The sequence below is a fragment of the Notolepis coatsorum genome (genome assembly GCF_963971535.1).
Source record: "Notolepis coatsorum genome assembly, contig: SCAFFOLD_1035, whole genome shotgun sequence".
NCBI lineage: Eukaryota > Metazoa > Chordata > Actinopteri > Aulopiformes > Paralepididae > Notolepis > Notolepis coatsorum.
In genome coordinates this window covers 1-25,964 of record NW_028172161.1, presented here as the reverse complement: position 1 = coordinate 25,964, position 25,964 = coordinate 1, and the positions used below count along the sequence as shown (strand labels likewise).

General features: G+C 44.3%; 1 protein-coding gene across 1 annotated transcript; it reads right to left on the bottom strand.

Annotated features, from left to right (window-relative positions):
• Window positions 1–22,595: 22,595 nt before the first annotated feature.
• On the bottom strand, window positions 22,596–25,015 carry LOC311248100 (E3 ubiquitin-protein ligase TRIM39-like; the record flags this gene model as incomplete). The annotated part of the gene is made up of 2 exons (XM_084339051.1): window positions 22,596–22,780; window positions 24,097–25,015. The coding sequence occupies 2 exons, from the start codon at window positions 25,013–25,015 to the stop codon at window positions 22,596–22,598; spliced, it is 1,104 nt and encodes a 367-aa protein (XP_084195177.1).
• Window positions 25,016–25,964: the final 949 nt, after the last annotated feature.

Below are 25,964 nucleotides of genomic sequence, written 5' to 3'. Positions count from 1 at the left end.
CCCCTAGCTACATTGTTGCTATCACAACTCCTAGCTGTCAGACTGCCGAGAGAGCTGTCACTACTCACTCTACCGGCATTCTGGTGTACTGACGTGTCCGTATCATTGTCAAAATCTTCTAATGCAATGCATGGATATACGTCAGCCACTTTTGCATTTGTTCTCAAGGTGATAGCCTTGTTAGTCGGGTTTATAATCTTGACAGGAAGCCACCCATCCCCCCAGAGAGGTGTAACTACCCTGCCAACTAGTATGTTACGGTGTACACAACGAGCGGCGCTGGGCTCAACAATAACAGTACTTCCCATAGACAGTTTTGTCTTGGGTGGGAGACGACCCCACACTACATGCTCACTCATCGGCTCAAGAGTTACGGCCTGTTTCAACTTGACTGTTCCCACTTTGTCAGGAATTTCCTCCCCCCTCCATCTCTCAAGATTGGCCATGAACCTGATAAACTGACTGTTTTCGTCCGGACATGGTGACTCAGCTTTTCCCAATATGCGCCAGTAGGCTCCCGTGGATTTGAATTGTCTAATTAAGGGCTTCATTACATTGGTGCCTATAATGAGCTCATCTACCTGACCCTCCACTATCAATACTGGTACTATGTATTCAAACCCGTAAAGCTTAAGTTTCAGCTCACACGTTCCCACCGGGCTAGTTTGTTTCCCACCACACCCTACAAGAACAACATTGGTAGTCGAGATTAGATCACCCGTCACTACCCCTGCCTCCCTCAGCCGAGGAACCACATCAGCGCGCAGAGACGTAGCCATGGATCCACTATCTAACATCCCCTGTAACTCAACCTTGTCTCCCGTCAATACAGTGGTGAAAAATAAACTGTCACTTTGGGATGTTCTGGTCACATTCTGCATAATTACTGTCTTGTCCTTGGGTGCTGCTTCACAAACAGACGTATATACAGACTGGATATCATCATTGCCATTGGAGGAAAAACCATAGGGGCCCACATTGTCCTCCTTTGAACGAGGGCCGGCTAGTTTTCCTGAGAAGGACCAGCCTGTCTCTGACCAGGGGGCTGTCTAGGAGTGGTCTGCCCACAATAGATACCAATATGCCCTGGACTCAGACACTTGAAACACAGCCTGTCCGTCCTACAATGCGTCCTAGTATCGTGCTCCGAACTGCCACAAACCTGACATTGTTGAGAAGGTCTGGGGAACTGTCTCCGGGGGCCATTTTGTACATAAGGACCATTTGGTACGTAAGGACCATTTTGTACCGACTGAGTGTTGTTGCCTAACGCCATTTCTAACACTCTCAGCACCCTCTCCATTGTGTTATTCTCAGCTACAGGCGTCAGCTGCTCTAGCTCTGGGCTACTGACAGCCACTGGGGGCTGGCTTTGTTCGTGATTAACAACCACCCTCTCCTGTGATGACTCAATGGCGACCACTTGTTGTGTCAACCGACCTCGACTCGCTCTATGTTCTCTCAAGTATTCATCCAAATGTCCCTGCACCTCACCTGCTGTCCACTCACGAGATGGCTTACTTTTGAACACTAAGGACAGCTCCTTATCGGGGCAGTGACGGATGAACATGAGAACTAGATGCTTGCTCAGGCTAGTCTGGGATTCCCCCGTGCTAAGAAGACACTGCTCTGTGGCTTCTGCTGCTTTGTTAAGCCTAATCCAATAGTCAAGAGGATTCTCGCTTGCATATGGTTTGACTGCATAAAAGTCAGCTAATGGAAGTTCTGAATGAATAATATCACCAAAATGTTGTCTCAAAATGCTAAAGATAACACCCACTTCACTGTCAGTTGAGTTGCTACGCAGCCATACTTTGGTAACGTCCCGGGCCCTCCCCATTAGCTTGTTCATAACCTCTTCAACTTGTTCAGCTCCAGTACAGTTATTTTTCTTTCTGAGATACGTCCTCATGAGTTCCTCCCACTCAAAAACAGAGTACTTATCTGTGCTATCACCTCTAAAATAGGGTGGGGCATTTGCATCTGAACGTAACACGAGATTCATTTTGGATGCATCAATCACAGTATTCCCACATTGGTCAGGTTGGAACGTCTGTCGGAGATTTTGAGAAGCTAAAACAGGTGAAATCCCCGTAATTGTGTTCTGCATTAACGTCACTCTAATAGCTTCCCCTATTTCGGACCCAATGGATCTTATCAAATTGGCCATTTGACTGGGGGATGTCTCAACGCTAGTGTTGTTGATTTCACTAGTTGAGGGAACAACCGGCGTGAAAAGTAACTGTTGGGCAGTTCCCTCTACGTGACCCTCTTCCCTCCTCCTTTCAGGGCTAGAGGAGCCTGAACCATTTTGACTCCCCGGGGTAGACTGCATAACCGGTGTGTAGTCGAGAACCCCTCTCCCTCTCCCCACATTCAAGTCCCTTGTAGGAGTGTTTCCTTCATTCAAAGTCATTTTCAATCTTCAAATGGTGCTTTCACCTTTCTTACTCTTCAGTGTGTTCTGGGTAACACACTTGAAATAAATAAACTTGATTAGAGACTTTTTTTAAAGGATTCAGTGCTCTCCAGCCCCCTCAGGAACAGACCTCAGGACTCGGCGGCGAATGCAGCGTCCCCGTGGCTAGGTCGCGCCAGCAGCACCACGCGTCTAGGCCGCACCTGAAGCCTCCACGTCTCCCCAGCTACACCGGTGGTCGGCCTCTGCTGACCCGTTGATCCGGTTGTCTCGGCACCAGTTGTAGCGTGATGAATTCTGCATTGTGTCTGGTGTGAGGTGGACGTAGACACTCAGACAATGGTACCCAGTTTGGTTGTTTATTTCCTGTTAATCACAACAGCACGCACACAAGACATGACGGCGTTATTGGCCATTATCAGCGTGCACTCCACCTCTGGCTCTCATGCTGCACATACACAAAGAGAGAGCCGCACGCACACATTTAGAACAGCGCGCCGGCTACAGTTACAACCATTATATACATTTGCTCCGTGCAAGTTAGCTTCAGTAACAACATATGAAACAACATGAAATAAAAGACAGTGTGTAAACATTAGTTAAACCAAAGTAAATACAAAAACAGCGGTTCATACCTGTTAATCACAACAGCACGCACACAAGACATGACGGCGTTATTGGCCATTATCAGCGTGCACTCCACCTGATATTGTCAAACAGAATGCCGAGTTTAGTACACGAACGTACTGTTGCTGTTTTACACAGGCGAATTAATGTCATTGCACAACAAGGTATTTCAATAGCAAAACAAGTTATACAAAGCATTTAAATCCCATATTAAGTAAACGAACGCTCATACCTCTGGCTCTCATGCTGCACATACACAAAGAGAGCGAGCACCTCCCACCGGCGTGTCTCTCGTCAACAAACCGGCGAAACCATTTTATACATTAGTTGAACGTATTTACAATACAACAATTGTTCAATGGAAAGATATCTTATCTTCTCTAAACCCATTATAAAGGACCCAAACGGTATTTCGTTTGTGGAATTGGTAACTCAATGTGAGGGAATTAATATACAGTAGTAAACCAGACACCCCTCCAAAACCTAGAATGGACTCGGTGCACGTTGGTCCACGTTGATCCACTTTTGTTCCTTCAAAATAAGAGTGTTTCTGTTTTGACCCACATATTTAAGATAAAAGATACCAGTTTCTGTCCATGATACTAGCATAACCACTTCACTCTGCTACACTAGCTTATAATGGTAATGTCTGGGGAGGAGTGAGGGATAATGGAGGTACTATCCAAGGGGGGGTCCGGGAGGGGGGGGTTCGAGCTGGAGCATATGTATGTAGGGTTTTAGAAAATAGGTATTAGGGGTATATTCTATACTAACATTTATATAATTTTATATAATTTATATGATTGTGATTTATTGGATATACACTGTATACGGTCAAAATGTTATTATGGACTATTTTGGTTTTATCTTGTTTCTGTACTTGCATGTAATTTTAACCACCTTGACTGAAAGTTCCTTTATGCATTATGTGTTGAGTACTGACTTTTAATAATTTGTTCTGCAATAATAAAAAAAAAAAAAAAAAAAAAAAAAGGACAAAATAGAATGCAGGTACAAAAATAGATTCAAGAGGTTTATTCGTCACATACAGGTTCAAGTTTGTTTATTTATCACAATAAAATACAGTAAATAGTAAAATATGTAGTTTACGATGAAATGCTTGGTTCTGTATGAGCCCCTGGGAGTGTGCTTCATACAGTAAAAAAAGTAAGTAAGTAAAAAGTAAAGTAAAGAGGAATATTCAATATACGGTACATATGTAGCAGGGTGGATTACCTCCGCGTAGTGAGGGTGAGATTATACAAACACCGGAAGCAGGGACACGGAGGAGCTAAGTCCCACCGAGCCCCCAACTGTAGCGGCCGCGTTGCTAGACGTAAGGGGTAGGAATGCAGTAGGCAGGGCCTTAGGATTTACTAACCTAGGAACAGGTACAGTAGTCATGCAGGATGTTATAATGACAAATACTCAGCAGTACCCCCCTTAACAACTGCGTCCTGTCTAATAAGCAGCGTACCCCCTCACACCCGGTGAAAGTAGGGATCAATACAGTCTTCCGCAAAATATTACATTCTTGCTCCGCTGTTGAGAAATCCATGTATCATTACCACAACAGCTGTTAATTTAATGTTTATTTAATTTAGTGAACAATTATAATTTGATTCTAAAAGCATGTCCATGATCTATTTGTTATGTGCTTTCATGTTTACAATGACATTTTAAGACAAATTTAGGTTTCCATGAAATATCACAAAAATTAGGTTGTCGACTGCAGAAGGTGTTGCGGTAATGAGAGTAATATGACAAACTATTCTAGAAATGATTATTTAAAGATATATATTATTTCATAGTTTCAGGTATGTGTCTATGACTGTTAATAATCAATTCTTAAAACTGTGAAAATGTATACGCTTTTCTTATTGTCTTGACATTTTAAGACTGTTGCGGTAATGAGAATTTGAAGGACTTATTTTGGAAAATGTGTTCAAAAAGGTGTTAAATTGTAAATAAATATTTTCTAATTATTATTCACATATACTCCAGACCTGGCTCATAGGGCTTGGAAAGGAAATGTGTTGATGCAAGTTTGTTAAAAAAAATTATGTTTGACATTTTGAAATCAAGATTTCATGAGAATCACATGCTGTTTAAACAGTTAAATGGTGCTTTTTATATAGCGCTTTTATCTGAAGTGCTTTACAATTTTGCTCCTCACATTCACCCATTCACTCACACATGACGGAGGCAACCATGCAAGGTGCCAACCGGGCCTGCAAATGGGGAGAAATTAGGGGTTAAGTGTCTTGCTCAAGGACACTTCGACATGCTGCCCGGGAGGAGCGGGAATCGAACCAGGAACCTTCCGACTACCAAACGACCGCTCTACCTCCTGAACCACTGTCGCCCCATTTAGTAGTTACATATGTTTTAAATATGTATATATATATGAGTTAAATATGCAACAGTTAAGTTTAGTCAATTATTTGGAATGAAGACCATGTACAATCAATCACAAATACAGTACATGGAATAAGCATGTAATGTGATTGATTGATTGGAATTTTTTATTAACAGATTGCAGAATGGGTACAATACAGTACAGCTCAATACACACAATTGTTAAGGGGATGCAGACCAGAGAAAGACTTTCGTCTTGTTTACATCAGGGTCCCCCATTTTCAATTCATAATGTAACGGTCTAGTCTGCATGTATGACATAAAAATGCTCTCTATTCAACATATCATTGTGACTTAAACACACCTGTAAACATGTAGCAGACTACAAAGAGTGACACGTTCAGCCGAACGCACAATTGGAGGGGGGCTTCCCACCCTCCAGAACATTTACAACAAGCGGTGCAAGGGGAAGGCTAAGAGAATTATTAAGGACTCGAGCCACCCGAACAACTGCCTCTTTGAACTGCTGCGGTCAGGCAAGCGATACCGGAGTCTTAAGGCGAGCACAGAAAGACTCAGAAGAAGCTTCTATCCCCAGGCCATCAGGCTGCTAAACGAACAATAATCGCTAAACGAACAATAATCACTATGCAACAACCATCAAATGCACACAGCACACACACCCACACGCACACACTCACTCAAACAAACAACACACTGCAGCACCCACTCTCCACACTTTAGATCACACAAACACACTTACACTTTATATTTATTGATAAAGGATTTGCACTACAACTCGTACACCTACTGTGAATTGTACCTAAATTGCACCTCGTCCCATTTCTCCATTTCTGCCTTGCACTATATAGTATTGTATATTAGTACACTGCACAGTATTGTATATTGTATGGTAACTACGTCTATTCTGCATCGAACATTGTACATATGTCTAAACTGAACACTGTGACCTCATTTTTTTACTTCTAATTTTACTATGTTATTTTATTTCATACTTATCTTGTCTTGCACAGTCTCTGGAGCGCAACAGTAAGAAGCATTTTGTACAAAATTATTCTGTACTTCTGTATGACAACTATTAAAGAAACTTGTATTGTGATATATGTATTGTGATGTATGTACTGTGATGTTTGTATTGTGATGTTTATCAGTGAGCTGGATGCAATCCTACCTTGAGGGGAGAGAACAGATGGTGGAGGTAAACAGTACCCTACCCCCCCCCCCCCCCCTCACAGTGAGCTGTGGTGTTCCACAAGGAAGCATACTAGGACCGCTACTGTTCCTAATTTATGCAAATGACATGTCGTCAGCTTGTGACTGCAACTTGTTCTTGTTCGCAGACGACTCAGCCCTGCTGGTCTCTGACAAGAACAAATTGCAGGTTGAAAAAACCCTCAGCTCAGAACTCGGCAGAATCTGCACCTGGCTCGCTGATAACAAACTATCATTACACCTGGGTAAAACAGAGTCCATTCTCTTCGGATCAAATAACAAACTCAGCAAGACCGACGGCTTCTCAGTTACAGTGGGTGACAATATTGTCACAAGGAAAGATGAAATTACATACCTAGGGTCCATCCTAGAGGCAAATCTTTCCTGTGACAAAATGGCATCCAAGGTAATAAAAAAAGTCAACCAACGAACTAGATTCTTGTACCGGATCTCCTCTCTGGTAAACAAGAATACCCTGAAGACTCTGGCAGGAGCACTCATTCAAGGGTACTACGACTATGCTTACAAGATTACAAGATACTTTAATGCCACACAACGATGGTTGGTGGTAATTGTTTGCGGTACAGATTGTTAGGCACTGGTTACATCAACATTAAATATCAGACATCAAACATCAAAACGCCCCCCTCCCACCTCCCAATCCCCACAATAAATACATACATAGATACATACAGGACAGTCACGGTACCAAAGCACCTCAAAGGCGCTAAAAACAAGATTACAAACATCACAAAACAAACTGGTCAGACTACTACTTGACCTTACTCCTAGAACCCACCTCACCCCTGCCCACTTTGACTACCTAGAATGGCTTAGAGTAGACGACAGAGTACAGGAACTTGCAATGGGCCTGGTCTACAAGATACACTATACGACTAAGGTACCCATGTACATGTCAAAATACTTCCCAAATGTCAGTGAATACCACGACCACAACACCAGAGGAAGCTCAACAAATCATGTTAAACCCAGATTCGGCTCAAACAAGGGACTAAACACGTTTAGCAATTATGCCACATCAATGTGGAACGCGCTACCCAAAGCTGTAAAGGAATGTGAATCCCTACCCACTGCAATTCGAAACTGGCCACCGTAAATGTCCAACCCCCCCACCCCCTCCTAATGTACAGTCTCCTCCCCACTGTATGTATATATTCTCTCCCCACCGTATGTATATTTCTCTCCCACCCACCCACCCCCTCCTAATGTACAGTATCCTCCCCATCATATGTATATACTCTGTAAGGATCATGTACAGATACCGATATGCCTACTTTGTTTACTTGTTTATTGCACTATGTCGCTCTATTGGTTGGACTCTTATATTATTACTTGTATTATGCACATCGTTGCGGGTGAGATCCCCCGCATTTCACTGTATACCTGTATGCTGTGACAAATAAAATTCTTGTATCTTGTATCTGGGTAACAGTACTGTATATTTGCATATCATATATGTCACAAATGTAACAGTACTATATACCTGTATGTCATGTATGTCCCTATGCCATAAATGTCATGATGTCATGTATGTTGTGTATGTCATAAATGTCACTATGAATTGAAAATGGGGGACCCTGATGTAAACAAGACAAACGTCTTTCTCTGGTCTGCATCCCCTTAACAATTGTATGTATTGAGCCGTACTGTATTGTACCCATTCTGCAATCTGTTAAATAAAGTTTTCATTCATTCATGCATTCATTCATGTATGTATCATTTGTGTTCAATAGTGGTCTGGTTCAAGCTCCCTTTTTCTTTTGTCACAAATTATTTGTTAATTGACCTGCCTGGTTAAATGAAGTAAAACAATAAACATTTCTCATGATGATAAATAGAAAGTGGTGATCTTCCTCTCATCTCTGTGTTTAGCTCAACAGCACTAGAACCGATCTGATAGATCTACTGTGGCTGTAATTCACTGAAAAGCCCCAAGATGGAACTCTAAGCCTGGAAACAGACATGTCGTTCTGATCCGCGTGATTTTTTTCGTAGCCTCTGTTTGCGAAGACGCTCTCTGATTGGCTAGCCCGAGTACAGCGAAGAAGAAAAGACTCTCTCTGATTGGTTGAGCGAAGCTGGTTTAGCTCCGAAGGGTCTCTTCCGCCTTGTACATTCTCTGCTTTGAAGTGGTTATGCTTTGGCCCTCTTTCGGGGTTATGCTTAGAGTTAGGGTTATGGTTAGGGCTAACCATGAGAGAGGGTCTTCGCTGTACGTGGGCTAGCCAATCAGAGAGCGTCTTCGCAAACAGGCTATGGAAAAAAATCACGCTTCTGATCCTCTCTCACTCTTCCTCTCTCTCTCTCCTGATAGGCCGTATGGTGAAGGCTGTATCGTTTCATCCCGTTCCCACATCGGCGAATTACACAATTTTCACTCTGGGGGAATGTTCGATTAGTGTAGATTTAGGAACAAAAAGTTCTCCATTGACAAAATAGCCCATTTTGCTCAATCATTTTATTAAAGTCGGGAGTAGATCTTTCCTTGCGAACGGATATTTGGTCACCACAGAGTTTTATCTGACGCAATTGGTGCGAGTTCGGTCATGTATCTTGCGCTCGACCAATAGCAGCTCTCTTTGTTGCCAAGTTACAGACAACAAGAGATTGTGTAAACAGCTGCGTGATGTTATCGTGTCATTCACGGAGTACATCTCGACGAAACAAACACATTATTATTTTTATTTTTTTATTGATCTTTTCCCCCCTCCATTTTCCTCCGATTTTCTCCAATCCCAATGTTAGTCGTTATGCCAATTCCCAATCCCCTTCCTGGTCGCTGCGCACTTACCCCCCACAGTCGGTCTGGGAGAGTGGAGGCTATCACATGCTTCCTCCGACACACGTCTAGCCAATCAACCGCTTCTTTTCACCTGGCAGCGCGGATTCTCACTGAGAGGGCGTAGCGTGTGGAAGGATCACACTATCCCACTCAGGTCCTATCCGCGCTTAGCAGGCGCCCCGACCGAACTGTAGGAGTCGCTGTTTACAACGACCCGGACCCACCCCGCCAGCTTCTCCCACCCTCTAATACTGCCAATTGTATTAGTGTGAACGGCCAGCCAAGCTGGTGACAACCCCGGAGCTGTGAGCTGGATTCGAACAGGCGAATCCAGCCACTCCGGGGTTTGGTGACGAACGCAATCTCCGTTACGCCACCTGACCGCCCCCGAAACAAACACATTCTAACGCTCGCAAGATAGGTTTCAAAACAATGTTATATGCATATACGCTACTTGATATAGGCAATCGATTGAATACAGATGTGAAACGGGCGATAACGTTTGTGTTATTAACCATATTGTACATTTAAATCGGATCGCCTTCTATCTACACCAACAACACAGCATTTCACACCGATGCATGACACACAATCCGTGACAATCTGATTGATTGATTGATTGAAAACTTTATTAACAGATTGCAGAATGGGTACAATACAGTACAGCTCAATACACACAATTGTTAAGGGGATGCAGACCAGAGAAAGACTTTCGTCTTGTTTACATCAGGGTCCCCCATTTTCAATTCATCTGGACATATATGACATACATGACATACAGATAGTCAGTACTGCTACATCTATACATTTATGACATACCAAATTTGCAAATACAGTACTGTTTGTGATACAGAAGGAGTCAGGAAAAGGGAGTATATACATTTGACGTAGAAACTGTACATTGGAGGAGGTTGGGTGGGGGGGGGGGTTGGGTACACTGGGATATTGACAACCATACTGGGTAATCTACATTGGAGGTGGTTGGGGGGGGGGGGGGCACACTGTATATACAAGCAAAACTGTACATTGAGGGGGGGGGGGGACACTGTACAAACAAACAAAATTGTACATTGGACTATTGACAAAACCATACTAGGTAAATGACTGTACATTGGAGGGGGTTGGGTTAGGATATTTACAGGGGCCAGTGTTGAATTGCAGTCTCCCGTAGGTGTCCCTTGAGAGAGGTTTTGAAAGTGGGTAGTGATCCACATTCCTTTACAGCTTTGGGTAGGGCGTTCCACATTGATGTGGCATAATTGCGAAACGTGTTTAGTCCCTTATTTGAGCCGAATCTGGGTTTAACATGATTTGTGGAGCTCCCTCTGGTGTTGTGATCGTGGTATTCACTGACCTTTGGGAAGTATTTTGACATGTACATGGGTACCTTGGTCGTGTAGTGTATCTTGTAGACCAGGCCCATTGCAAGTTGCTGTACTCTGTCGTCTACTCTAAGCCATCCTAGGTTGTCAAAGTGGGCAGGGGTGAGGTGGGTTCTAGGAGTAAGGTCAAGCAGTAGTCTGACCAGTTTGTTTTGAGATGTTTGTAATTTTGTTTTTAGCGCCTTTGAGGTGCTTTGGTACCATGAGGTGCAAGCATAGTCGTAGTACCCCTGAATGAGTGCTCCTGCCAGAGTCTTCAGGGTATTCTTGTTTACCAGAGAGGAGATCCGGTACAAGAATCGAGTTTGTTGGTTGACTTTTTTTATAACATTGGATGCCATTTTGTCACAGGAGAGATTAGCCTCTAGGATGGAACCCAGGTAGGTAATTTCATCTTTCCTTGTGACAATATTGTCACCCACTGTAACTGAGAAGCCGTCGGTCTTGCTGAGTTTGTTATTTGAACCGAAGAGAATGGACTCTGTTTTGCCCATGTGTAATGATAGTTTGTTATCAGCGAGCCATATGCAGATTCTGCCTAGTTCCGAGCTGAGGGTTTTTTCAACCTGTAACTTGTTCTTGTCAGAGACCAGCAGGGCTGAGTCGTCCGCAAACAGGAACAAGTTGCAGTCACAAGCTGACGACATGTCATTTGCATAAATTAGGAACAGTAGCGGTCCTAGTATGCTTCCTTGTGGAACACCACAGCTCACTGTGAGGGGGGGGGATAGGGTACCGTTTACCTCCACCATCTGTTCCCTCCCCTCAAGGTAGGATTGCATCCAGCTCACTGATAGACTATCAAAACCAATTGCTTTTAGCTTGTCAATCAGAATGGAGTGATTGACCGTGTCAAAGGCCTTTTGTAGGTCCAGCATGACCATGCCGCAGTATTTGCCTGCGTCCACCTCTTGTTTGATGTGGTCATTCAAATAGAGAAGGCATGTGTCAGTGGAGTGGGATGTTCTGAAGCCAGATTGGAATTCGTAGATTAGATTTTTTTCCGCTAGGTACTTTTCGACCTGTTCGTAGACAATTTTTTCCATGACTTTCGAGATGGAGGTGAGAATAGAAACAGGGCGGTAGTTGCCTGGGTCTAATTTGCTGCCCTTTTTGTGCAGAGGGGTCACACAATCAACCCATACCTCAGGACACCTTACTGTAAATTGTACCTCAATTGTACCTCATCCCATTTCTGCTCTGCACTATATAGTATATTGTATATTAGTATATTGCATAGTATATTGTATGGTAACTCAGTTACTGCTATCCTGCATTGAACATTGTACATATGTACATACTGAACACTTGTGTCTACGTACGTGACTTCTATTTTTTACTTTTACTTGCTATACTTATTTTATTTCATACTCATCTTTTGTCTAGCAGTCTCTGGAGCGTAACAGAAGGAAGCATTTTGTATAAAAGTATTCTGTACTTCTGTATGACAACTATTAAAGAAACTTGAAACTTGAACTTGATGCATGCAGCACATTTGTATCAAAAACACTTTACTTTGTGATTCCCAACCTGCAATATTAAAGATGCTGGTACAATTTTCTAAAGATTGACAGTTCAGTGGATAGTATAATGACAAAAATGTATTAATAATTAATTTGGAATAATGGAATAATGTCAAACAATTTACAAATCAATAAGTTACTCATTACCCTTTTTATTTTCCATTTAAAGACAATAGAATGCAGGTACAAAAATAGATTCAAGAGGTTTATTCGTCACATACAGGTTCAAGTTTGTTTATTATTTATCACAATTGTGAGGTTTGCCTCTTCCCTGGACCTTAATTCCCTGTCTCCTCACTTCTCCAGCCCCCACCCTCGCGCTTGTTTACTCTCATTTGCTCTTCAGCAGCCACACCCTTGGACTACCTGTCATTATGTGTTTGATTGGTCTGGTGCCGAACACACACTTCTAGTTCTAGTATCAATTACCATCACGCACCTGATGTGTATTCTAATTAGCGCGCCTGTGGGCTTTAAGTACCTCGCTCTTCCCCTCTGTCCTTGTCGGGTCGTTCCGTATCATATCTCTATCACCAAGCTCCTTCGGGAGGTTCTCTGTCTAAAGGCTCCTACGGGAGTTTCTGTTTCTGTCTGTATGCTGTTTTCATCTCCGGCGTGAGATGCGCTCAGGCCTTCGCCTCCTGTCGCCGTTCGCCTGTAGGGAGACACTGGACTGCGCTCTCTAAACCTCCACGGGAGGTATTCCAGTGTTCCACCCCAGACCTCCGCGCAGCAGACGCGCTCTTCACTCCAGACGCGCATCCAGACCTCCGCGCAACAGACACGCTCTTCACTCCAGACGCGCATCCAGACGCGCATCCAGACCTCCGCGCAGCAGACGCGCTCTTCACTCCAGACGCGCATCCAGACCTCCGCGCAGCAGACGCGCTCTTCACTCCAGACGCGCATCCAGACCAGTGCATGTGAGCGGATCGGAGCGCGAGCGGCGCGGGGCGCGGAGCGGCCGGTTTTGACGTGAGCGAGGAGTGGGTTTTAAAATGAGTCGGCGCGACGTCCGGAGCGAGAGTTCTCCTCCGCTCCAATCCACTCCAGGCCGCTCACAGTGGTTTAACACTGATGTAATATATACATGCAGTACAATGCCAAAGCAACAGATGGCGATGTACAAACATGAAGGCCATTTTCAACCAATGAGAAGGGTGAACCTGTGATAGGCTGTTCGTTCAGGCTTTGTCACTGTAGAGACGCCCACACTCACTCTAGTTAGAAAAAGTATATCGACGCCATTGTTGTTGACGTTAGCTTACATGCTAACGTTAATGGCAGCGACCATAGCATTGTGGCTCGGCTAGCCTATCATCGCTTAATAGAGATAGTGAATGGATAAACAACGTTATTTAACATTGCAGAATGGCTACAATTACAATGCGGCTCAATACAAACAATTGTTAAGGGGCCCAGGGGGTGTAGACTGTTGTAGTTTGAGCTCATTTACACCATGCTCCAAAAAAAGAAGAAAAAAAACTGCCGAGCGATCTGGCGCGGGGAGCGGGGAGCGCTCGATTCAAGGTGAGCGGGGAGCGAGCGGAGAGCGACTTGGGGGCGGGGTCAACATGAGTGATTAGCGGAGCGGACCAAGCTTTAAAGAGCGAAGAGCGGATTTCTCGGCCGCGCCGATCCGCTCACGTGGTCTGATCCAGACGCGCACTCAGACCTCCGCGCCAGATGCGCTCTCCGTACCGGCGCGGACTCCAAGCAGACGCGCACCACTCAGACCTCCGCGCCAGATGCGCCCTCCGTACTGGCGCGTACTCCTAGCAGACGCGCACCACTCAGACCTCCGCGCCAGATGCGCTCTCCGCCAGACGTCTAGCCTGCGCCTTCCTACTCCTCCCTGTAAGCAGCTCCAGCCCTCGCCCTGTTCCAAGGCCTTACCCTGTTTTTCTCTATCCCTGTCCCCAGCCCGCCTCCGCGGGTCTTTGTCCCTGTTTCCCCTCTCTAGTCCTCCTAGTTTTCCCCTCTCTAGTCCTCCTAGTCCTCCCTGTCCAGTTTTCTAGTCCTCCTAGTCCTCCCTGTCCAGTCCATCTAGTCCTCCTAGTCCTCCCTGTCCCCAGCCCGCCTCCGCGGGCCTCTGTCCCTGTTTCCCCACTCTAGTCCTCCTAGTCCTCCCTGTTCAGTCCTTCTAGTCCTCCTAGTCCTCCTTCCAGTCCTCCTAGTCATCCTAGTCCTCCCTGTCCAGTCCTCCTAGTCTTCCCTGTCCAGTCCTCCTAGTCCTCCCTGTTCCTGCCCTTGTCCTTGCCCTGGCCCTGTTCCCTTAGCCTTCCCCTTAGCCAGCTCGCCTCTTAAAGGCACTGTGCCTATTTTCCCATTTCTTGTTTTCCAGTATTTTGTGTTCTCCCTTAAAGGGACAGTGCCATTTTCTGTTTGTATACAATAAATGCCCGTTCTTGGCTTACTCTCATACCTGTCTTGTGTTGTGCGATTGGGGTCAGTTACAAACCATAACAACAATAAAATACAGTAAATAGTAAAATATGTAGTTTACGATGAAATGCTTGGTTCTGTATGAGCCCCTGGGAGTGTGCTTCATACAGTAAAAAAAGAAAGTAAGTAAAAAGTAAAGTAAAGAGGAATATTCAATATACATATGTAGCAGGGTGTATTACCTCCGCGTAGTGAGGGTGAGATTATACAAACACCGGATAGCAGGGACACGGAGGAGCTAAGTCCCACCGAGCCCCCAACTGTAGCGGCCGCGTTGCTAGACGTAATGGGTAGGAATGCAGTAGGCAGGGCCTTAGGATTTACTAACCTAGGAACAGGTACAGTAGTCATGCAGGATGACAGGCGGCTACGTGGCGTAGTGGGCAAGTCGCTCGCCACGAATGCGGAGACGCTGGGCTCGCCTGTTCGAGCCCAGCGCTCCACATTGCTTTCAGTTTAGCTGGTCGTTCATACTAATACACATTGGCCGTATTAGGGGGTGGGAAACTGATGGGTGGGGATCGGGCGTTGTGGACAGCGACTCCTACAGGTCGGTTGGTGCGCCTGCGCAGTAGAATCAGGAAGTGTCGGGGGCAGCGTGAGCCTCCCACGCGTTACTCCTCGCCACTGAGAGATCGAGCTGCGCAGGTGAAAAGATGCGACTGCTGTTACCTCAAGTACCGGAGGGGACTTGTGCTATGTATGACTTAGTCCACATTGCAGCCGGCTTGTGGGAGGCAAGAAACAGCGTTCGTGACAGGGGAGGGTTGAATTGGATGTTACGAAATTGGGATGGGAGAAAATATAGAAAAATGGGAGATAAAGTGGATCAAAAAAAAAAGTAGTCATGCAGGATGTTATAATGACAAATACCCAGCAGTACCCCCCTCAACACATTGACCGCCGGGCATTGTGCCCCTCTCATACCACTCTCTGCCACCACTCTAAGCCTATGGAGATGTTCACCTTCTTTGCAGGGCTATAACTTTTTAAATTTAATTGCTAAATTGACATTACTATGGCCCATTCAACATCGATTATCTATCGTTCAGGATGTAGGAACGTTATACTTTTTCATTCATAGATTCATACGAAAATACCGTCTAGAATATAAATATGTTTTGATTGTTTTCTGCAGTAATTCCTAGAACGCTAGTTATAGGCCTAAACGCATAATATAGATTATCGATTGTAGTTTATTCGTGATACACGCTATATTAAAAAATCCAACTGAATACGATCCTAAACGTTATGACTCATCATGCGCGGATGAGCGGGGGGGGGGGGGGGGTCGTTTATAATTCTGTGATTGTCAGTAAATGCTTTATGTAGTATGGGTGATATATTGATCAGAGCAGTTTGCATTAATAATAATAAACAAACACGCTGAAAGTAACGTTACTGGCCTCTTACCGTTCGCCGATGAGACTGGAGGAAAAAGATCCCACTTATTTGACGTGGATGGACTAGATCCATTTCCCTTTTGTATAATAATAATAAACGCCCAAATCATATCGATTATTGAGTTATGGCAGCGATCCATATACACGGATGTGTGTCTAGAGTCCCGCAACAATATGTGAGTGCCGGACGCATTTCCCAGATGCACGGAGATCGACTCGATTCATTTCCGGTTTGGTAACTCGCCCGATCATCCACCAGGCGGCGGTATTGAAGCGTTGCAGAGTTGTGCAGGCTCCCACTGTATCAGACCAGGCTCGGTGAGGGAATTATGAATACCATGGCGAAAAAATGAAATATGATCTCAATAACGTCGTACGCCGTGGATTGGCGGAATTCGCATGACCTTTAAACACGTCATAAGCCGTTTCCGGCGGTGGATGTGTTAACAACTGTGTCCTGTCTAATAAGCAGCGTACCCCCTCACACCCGGTGAAAGTAGGGATCAATACAGTCTTCCCCAAAATATTATCTTCTTGCTCCAGACTAGACTTGCTCAAGACTAGAGGAGACAGAGCTTTCTCCACCGCAGCCCCTAGACTGTGGAACAGCCTCCCCCTCAGCGTACGGACCGCCCAGACCGTGCATGCTTTTAAATCACTTTTAAAAACCTACCTGTTCTCCTTGGCCTTCCCCCCCACTTAATCACCACTAGACCCCTGGCCCTTCTATCCTCTTTGTTTTACTGTGTCCTACCTGTTTTTATTACTTTCATTGCTTTACTATGTTTTTAATCTTATATCTTGCATCATATTATTCTGTTTTTATTACTTTCATTGCTTTATTATGTTTTTAATCTTATATCTTGCATCACATTATTTTGTTTTTATCAACCTGCCTGTGAAGCATTTTGGTGCCAGCTACCGCTGCCTGGAAATGTGCTATATAAATCAAATTGACTTGACTTGACTTGACTTGCTCCGCTGTTGAGAAATCGCATTAATGCAGAACCCCTTTACATGTGCTGGTCAATTTATCACAAGTATTTCACTGAAGTAAGTACTTATCTTAGTTGAAGTAAATACACACAACACTGTGGATCCAATTATCAGTCTCTCCATTTACTGTTGGAATTGCATGCTGACATGGCAATAGAACAGCACATCACAAGGCCACCTTAATGTGGACGTTCCCTTTAAAGGCAACACAGCAGTAGCCCAACGCATACACAGGTTACGTTAATGGTAAACCTTCGCCCTTTGGCTACACAATAATATTTTCGTGCACAACTGTGCTACTGTACTGTACTCACAGCACACACCTCCTCCCAGCCTGAAAACACTGGTAACACAAGACACTCAAAATAAACCAAACTTAAGTGGGGCCCACACTTTAGAAGGAATAGTCACTAGAGCTAAGCCGGCATTACCAAAATAATAAACCCTGTTGGAGCGCCCTGTCGTGGCTAAAGAATGTAGTGGCCCAAAACAGAACAGCCCCTTCACTCGGTCCCGAGCATGCTACCAAAATAAACAGTTAATGCTCCCAAAGCGCGGCAGGTGCGGAATGTACCTTTACCCGAATCGCCCGTGCATGAGGGTCTATAGATGAAGTGCTGGTTAGCCCTGCATAGCAATTGTCTGGGGTTACTTGGCCGTAAAAAGGTCCCGAGAAACCGTCACCTGTGATACTTAGAAGGGGGCTGGTCTGGTGGTCAGCAGGTAGTCGGTAGCAATGTTGTGGATGTCCAGTAAAATCTCTTGTGTCTGAATCCTCCTGCCGCTGGAAGCCGGCAACGCAACGTGCTAAGCTAACAAGGCTAGTGCCCTATACTTTAGCTAAGCTAATAGCCGACATGGCTAGCTTAACTCCCCGACTGAACGTTCTAACACGCAACACTTTAACGTTCATCTTCACAGTCCACCTGCCGAACGTCCTCTTCGTCTTGGCGTAACCTAATCACTATACTTGGTCCACCTGTCTGTATAGAGCGTCTCCACCTGTCTATATAGAGCGTCTCCACCTGTCTGTATAGAGCGTCTCCACCTGTCTATAGAGTGTCTTCACCTGTCTATATAGAGCAGGGGTGGGCAATTATTTTTCCCGGGGGGCCGAATGAGCAACTGAAAATATGTTGGGGGGCCGGGCCAAAATTCCAAACTCAATTATGCATAATATACATTTTATTTCTATATAAAAAGCAGTAAATGGCATTGTTTTGACCCCTGGTAAGAGTGTATGTTATTATTTGGCAATTAAAAGGTGAGGTTAGCTTTCAAAAATATCATTTATTCAAATAGAATTTATTTCCAAAATGATAAACTAAATGTGAAACATTAATAACGAGTTTCTATTGTTTCTATTGAAACAAGGATTTTCTTAGCTTTCTAAAGACATCACATCATCTTATAGCAAAAATAAACAAGACATGTCACTGAACTGTGTAAAGAAAAGTGTCCCCGTTTTGTAGCCTTTTTTACTTTACATGCCTATATTAAACATTTAAGAAAAAAAAATATCAAGTGTCCCATTTCACTTGTTATATTTCCACATTTTAGTGTTCTTCAGTTCTTTTTTGTTTCATTCAGTGTGATAAATCCAGTCTCTGTTGAGCTTTAACAAGTCCATCAAAGTCAGGTTGCATGTCTGAGGTGGAGATGCGAAGCACAGCTGCCAGATGTTCATCAGTGAGAGAGGATCTGTACCTGGACTTGGTAAATGTCATGACTGAGAATGTCTGTTCACATATGTAGGTGGATCCAAAGAGAACCAACATCTTCTGAGCATGTCTCCTAAGCGTATATTGTGCGTGTGAACGTTGACATGAAAAGAAATAAGTTAAAAAAAATATATATATATATATATATATATATAAAAAAAAAAAATTATCATGTAATCTTTCGCGGGCTGGTCAGAATCATAACGCGGGCCGGATGCGGCCCGCGGGCCGTACAATGCCCAGGTCTGATATAGAGTGTCTCCACCTGTCTATATAGAGCATCTCCACCTGTCTATATAGAGTGTCTCTACCTGTCTATATAGAGCGTCTCCACCTGTCTATATAGAGCGTCTCTACCTGTCTGTATAGAGCGTCTCCACCTGTCTGTATAAATAAATACATTTGTTAGGTGCTGCATAAACATGTTGTACTGTGTTGTGCAATGACAATAAACTAAAGCTTTCTACTTCTACTCTACTACACAGGGAATAGAACCCCTAACCACAGGGAATGGAACCCCTAACCACAGGGAATGGAACCCCTAACCACAGGGAATGGAACCCCTAACCACAGGGAATGGAGGCAGCCATCTTTATGCACTTTGACCATCAGTAGTTTGAGCTCAGAGCTTCTAGAGAATCAGATTCAGTATCAGTTAGTATAATGAACGTGGTTTGTAAGGTTCTGATTCTGACATATTCGGCGCCATTCTTTAATGTTGCTTTAGAGATTAATTACTTTAATTCTTAAACAATCAAACATCCAACTATCACCAAACATAATAGAACATGAATAGAAACATTTTAAGAAAGGGGTCACACAAAAAAAAAGATCACCATATACTGAAAACACAAAATTAGGTATATAAAGAGAATTGGTCCTGTTGAATGTGGTGTGGTAGTGGTGTGGTACCTCTCTGACCTCCTCCATCACCTCTACCTCTCTGACCTCCTCTACCTCTCTGACCTCCTCCTCTACCTCTCTGACCTCCTCCTCCACCTCCTCTAACTCTCTGACCTCTTCCACCACCTCTACCTCTCTGACCTCCTCCTCCACCTCCTCTATTTCTCTGACCTCCTCCACCTCCTCTACCTCTCTGACCTCCTCCTCCACCTCCTCTAAGTTGGCAGCCTAAAAAACCACCTGCCAACACCCTACTGTTCTTTAAATCAGGGGTTCCCAAACTTTTCAGGCCGCGACCCCCAAATAACGGTGTCAGAGAGCCGCGACCCCCACTATTATAGGAGATAAAAAAATTATAATAATAAAAAAAATAAAAATTATAATAATATATATTCTTTTTAATAAATGGAAATGTATGGTTGAAACATGCAAACGTTCAAACGCACACACACTAATAAGCATTGGAGGCTTTTAACCAGGGCCGGACTGGGGAAATCATTCAGGCCAGGAAATATAGTGCAAAATATAGCCCCAGTCAGGCCACTTTTTAAGCAGGGGGTCTGGGGGTCCCCCACCAGGAAATTGTTTGTTACAAAGACTTAATTTCCTGCATTCTGGAGCAGGAATTCTTTTATTTGTACCCTTTAAATGCCAGTGTTTGTGATGGCATCACAAATGATTGTTAAAAAACAGGCTAGAATATGTATGATTAGCAACAACACAGACTTTTATGGATTTTCAGTTTTTTTGTAATTGATAAAAAATACAATCTTATTCAACTTCAGCCCTGATCATAACGCCACATATTCATTTTATAATTCTAACCCTTTAAATGCCAGTGTTTGTGATGGCATCACAAATGATTGTTAAAAAACAGGCTAGAATATGTATGATTAGCAACAACACAGACTTTTATGGATTTTCAGTTTTTTTGTAATTGATAAAAAATACAATCTTATTCAACTTCAGCCCTGATCATAACGCCACATATTCATTTTATAATTCTAACCCTTTAAATGCCAGTGTGTGTGATGGCATATATTTGCAATATATCAAATGCAAAGTAGATTTTTCTGGGGGGGATTATTACAGGCTAGCATGTGTCGATGATTAGCAGTTTTTTGTAAGGGTCCCACCTCCATCGGTGTATTTAGACCACTATCACTGGGGCACATGCCCCAGTGTTGATCAGCTGTGCCCCAGTGATCAAAAATAATAATAATTTGGCGGCCAGGTGGTGCAGTGGGCAAGGCACTCACCACCAATGCTGGAGACGCTGGGTTCGCGTGTTCGATCCCAGCTCTCCACATTGTTTTCAGTTTGGCTGGTCGTCCGTACTAATACAATTGGCAGTATTAGAGGGTGGGAAAGCTGATGGGTGGGTCCTGGGCATTGTAAACAGAAAAATACTCCTACAGTTCGGTCGGGGTGCCTGCTCAGCGAAGGAAGGATCTGGAGGGAGGTAGTGTAACCTTCCACACGTTACACTCTCCCAGTGAGAATCTGAGCTGCCAGGCTGGCTGCCGCCTGGCTGCGCATGTGTCGGAGGATAGCATGTGATAGTCTCCGGCCTCCCGGACCAACAGTAGGGGGGGAGTTGGGAATTGGCATAACGACTAACAGTGGGATGGGAGAAAAATCGGAAAAAGAGGAGGGGGAAAAAAGATAGTAAAAAAAAAAATAATAATAATAATAATTTCTTTTTTATATTTCTCGAATCATGTCATTTAACGTAGCGCCAAACCCACAATGTTCAGTGATTCTCTTCAGCTCGGCTACAAATGATGACACAGACTGTCCTTGCTGTCTCGTTTTCGAATGAAACTTAAAACGCTCCACAATGGCACTGGGTTTAGGCGTGAACTGATCACTCAAAAGTTTCAATAGCCCCGTCAAGTCCGAATCTCCTGGCTTACCCGGCAGACACAAATCTCGCAGCATAGCGTAGACTTTTCCTCCACATGCACTCAGGAATATGGCTCGCTTTTGTCCTGCATCTGTGATCTTGTTAGCCACAAAATAGAATTCCAGACGTTCCACGTACTGCTGCCAATCATCTGTTTCCTGATCAAACTCATGGATTTTCCCATACGTCGTCATTTTTCTAACGTTCGGCTAAAACTCCAAGCTGTTTAGTTTATCCTCGTCGCCAATGTAATAATGTAAAGGTCCAGTCCGAATGCTTGTTTGTGATGTTTATTTCACGCTGTCAAAAGCAATACAGGTCCAATGCAACACACAGCTGTTACTCATTATACTACCTAAGTAGGTGTGTCTCATAGGACACTGCAGGTGAAGGTCTGACTGCCTGAATGAAAAGTAACCCAGTGAATCCACATTATAACAGTTTTCGTCGTTATCACTCATAATAATAATAATCCAACGATCAAGGTCACTAATGTGGGAAGTTGAAGGAAGAGGCGATGCAATAACGAGCGTGACAGGTCCTTCAGTTACTTCCTACTTTATTCATTCACAAAACCACCGCTGTACACACACACCTACCACTCTCCTATATCTCCTCCCCTGTGACCCTTCAACTCTGGAGTGAGAGACTCCCTCAATGTGACACCACAATACGATTATTAATAATAATACACATATTCATACATTATTATTAATAATCATAATAATAATAATTATGTTACCACCCCCTATCTTCACTTCCTCTTACTCTCCTACTGCTTCCTCCCCTGTCTTTCATTGTCCAGGTCATACAGTCCAACATACACCATACTCCCCTCACTCTGCCGCCAATCATCTGCCTTGTCAAATCACTGCTTCAGCCGGTCTGACTGACTCGGCAGAGGGTCAGCGGGTCCCTGTCTCCGTTGCAGAAGAACGGATACAGTTTCTCATAGAATGGGCAGCGACTGAAGCTGTAGATGTTGGCTCCAGTGTCTGCGTTGTAAAAGGAAACATCTCTGGCCTCATAATCCACAAACACCCCTAGTGTCTGAAGCGTCTCTGTCAGGGAGAGGGTGACAGGAGGGTCAACATGAGCTGTATACACACTAGTGTTGTCACGATACTGGAATTTCGACTTTGATACGATACCTTGAAAAGTATCGATATTCGATACCATTTTCGATACCAAAAAAAATTAATTGTATATATATATATATATATTATTTTTTTAACAAATTTTGCTTTTGTTGCTGGTTGATTCTCCTCAGCTTCTCTCTGGTACTATAAGAGAAGATAAATAAAATATAACACTTTTAAAACCATTTGTTTATCTTTAGATCAGACATTTAAAAATAACTAAATTATCTAATCTAAATCAAACCCCTCTTAAAAACAAAAACCTGTTTAACCTAGCCATCTATAAAACATCATGCTAAAACTGTGAAACAAACTCCCCTAAAGAAAGAAATACATAGCAAACATGACTCAGTTATGCAATAGTGCTGCTGCTTTTTATTTGATTAAAACAACAACTACAACAATCTTCATGACGGCGAGAGAGAGAGAGATTTCTCCGGAGCTATGCTCGGACTCGGAGCATTTATTAACGTTACATTTTCAACAAGATTGCTGCTACTTAAACACTTCATGGAAAACGGGGTAACGTTATGTCGAGTTCATACGTGTACTAGTGTAATTAGTATGAACTCGACTTAACATTACTCCGTTTCCATGAAGTAATTATAAAGGTGGCCAGCTAGCTAGCATAAGCTAACGTTAGCTAATAGCTGTATCATTGGCACTGCTCTGTAACAACGCTTGCAAATGGGCATCGTGGCATCTTTAGCTTTTCTCGAAACGGGGTAACGTTATGTCGAGTTCATACGTGTACTAGTGTAGTTAGTATGAACTCGACTTAACGTTACTCCGTTTCCATGAAGTAATTATAAAGGTGGCCAGCTAGCTAGCATAAGCTAACGTTAGCTAATAGCTGTATCGTTGGCACTGCTCTGTAACAACGCTTTAGCTTTTCCTTCGTCGTTTACTTCAAACCCGAAGTACTTCCAAACAGCACTTCTGCTGTTTTCTTTATCCACAAGCACAAGTTGCGGAGGCTCTGCACTGGCCATATTCGGAGCTAAAATCTTTGTTTAGAAACTGAAGACAGGTCTGTGATGAGGAGGAGGGGCAAGCGTGCTCTGCAACAGCGTGTGTCTGTCTGTCAACAACTTGCGGTAGAACACTGCGAGCAAGCCAGCTGGTATCGATACTGCAGAAAGTATTGATATTTCGGGAAATTAGTATTGAAACCGTTTGAAATATTCAGAATCGATATGTATCGATTTTTCTATATTTTTGACAACACTAATACACACCTCTGTACAATCTCACAGACCAGACCCCGCTGTCAGGATTAAACGGGATGTTTCTCTTCCTCTCAATGGACTCTGTGGCGACGCCTATCCTCCACCAGACCTTTCCCGTCACCTCAACCTCATAGTAAAATCTACCAGAGACGACCCCTTCCTTCCCCAGGACACACAGCCTGTTCTTAAATCTTTTGGGATTACAGGAGAGAGCCTGTTTGGCGTCTCCCCATCTCACTTGTCTGCGGTCCTCAGAGAGAAGGAGTTGAGGATGAGCAGTGTCCGGGTCCAGAGACACGTCCACAGCATACTGTCTCACTGTGTTCACTCCCATCACCTTTAGTGTCTCCTCTAGCGTCTTCTGCATATTTTCCACAGCTCTCCTCACGGCCTCCATGGGGCCTCGGTCAAACTGGACCTTCATTCCAGGCAAGGTCTGGGTTGTGGGGAGGGTGCAGAGGGATGCAGAGCTCTCGAGGAGGTGGAGTTGGTCCTCGGTGTGCGAGAGTATCTTCAGCTCTGAGCTCCTGCTCAGTAACATGTTGATCTCCTCCTCAAGCTCTTTGATGATTTCTTCAGCCTGTTTCTCTAAAGCCTTCTGGGTCTTTTCAGCTGCCTTAATGATTTCAGATGTGTTTCTGTCACCAAGGTCGACAGAGTTCCTGATCTTCTGAACCCTCTGCTGTCGCTCCCGGATCATGTGTTGTACTTGTGACTCTGTGTTTCCCAGTTCTACCTTCCTCTCTTCACACTCGTCCTCAATGGGTACAGTCGTGTGGGTCTTGTGGTCAGAGAAAATGCACAGTAAACACACGCACATCTTGTCGTTCTTACAGAACAATTCCAGAGGCCTTTTGTGCTTCTTCTGCATATTTTCCACAGCTCTCCTCACGGCCTCCATGGGGCCTCGGTCAAACTGGACCTTCATTCCAGGCAAGGTCTGGGTTGTGGGATTGTTGAGATCGTTTCGGCCCCAAGACCTCTAATCATTCGCTTTACCAGATAAAACTGCAATACATCAAGCGCCAGCTATCCTGAGGGAAACTTCAGAGGGAACCAGCTACTAGATGGTTCGATTAGTCTCCTCTAGCGCCTTCTGCATATTTTCCACAACTCTCCTCACGGCCTCCATGGGGCCTCGGTCAAACTGGACCTTCATTCCAGGCAAGGTCTGGGTTGTGGGATCGTGGAGATCGTTTCGGCCCCAAGACCTCTAATCATTCGCTTTACCAGATAAAACTGCAATACATCGAGCGCCAGCTATCCTGAGGGACACTTCAGAGGGAACCAGCTACTAGATGGTTCGATTAGTCTCCTCTAGCGTCTTCTGCATATTTTCCACAACTCTCCTCACGGCCTCCATGGGGCCTCGGTCAAACTGGACCTTCATTCCAGGCAAGGTCTGGGTTGTGGGATCGTTGAGATCGTTTTGGCCCCAAGACCTCTAATCATTCGCTTTACCAGATAAAACTGCAATACATCGAGCGCCAGCTATCCTGAGGGAAACTTCAGAGGGAACCAGCTACTAGATGGTTCGATTAGTCTCCTCTAGCGTCTTCTGCATATTTTCCACAGCTCTCCTCACGGCCTCCATGGGGCCTCGGTCAAACTGGACCTTCATTCCAGGCAAGGTCTGGGTTGTGGGATCGTTGAGATCGTTTCGGCCCCAAGACCTCTAATCATTCGCTTTACCAGATAAAACTGCAATACATCGAGCGCCAGCTATCCTGAGGGCAACTTCGGAGGGAACCAGCTACTAGATGGTTTGAATAGTCTCCTCTAGCGTCTTCTGCATATTTTCCATAGCTCTTCTCACGGCCTCCATGGGGCCTCGGCAGGGGGCGAAATTAAAGCCTGCCGCCCGCCAGGGGCACTCA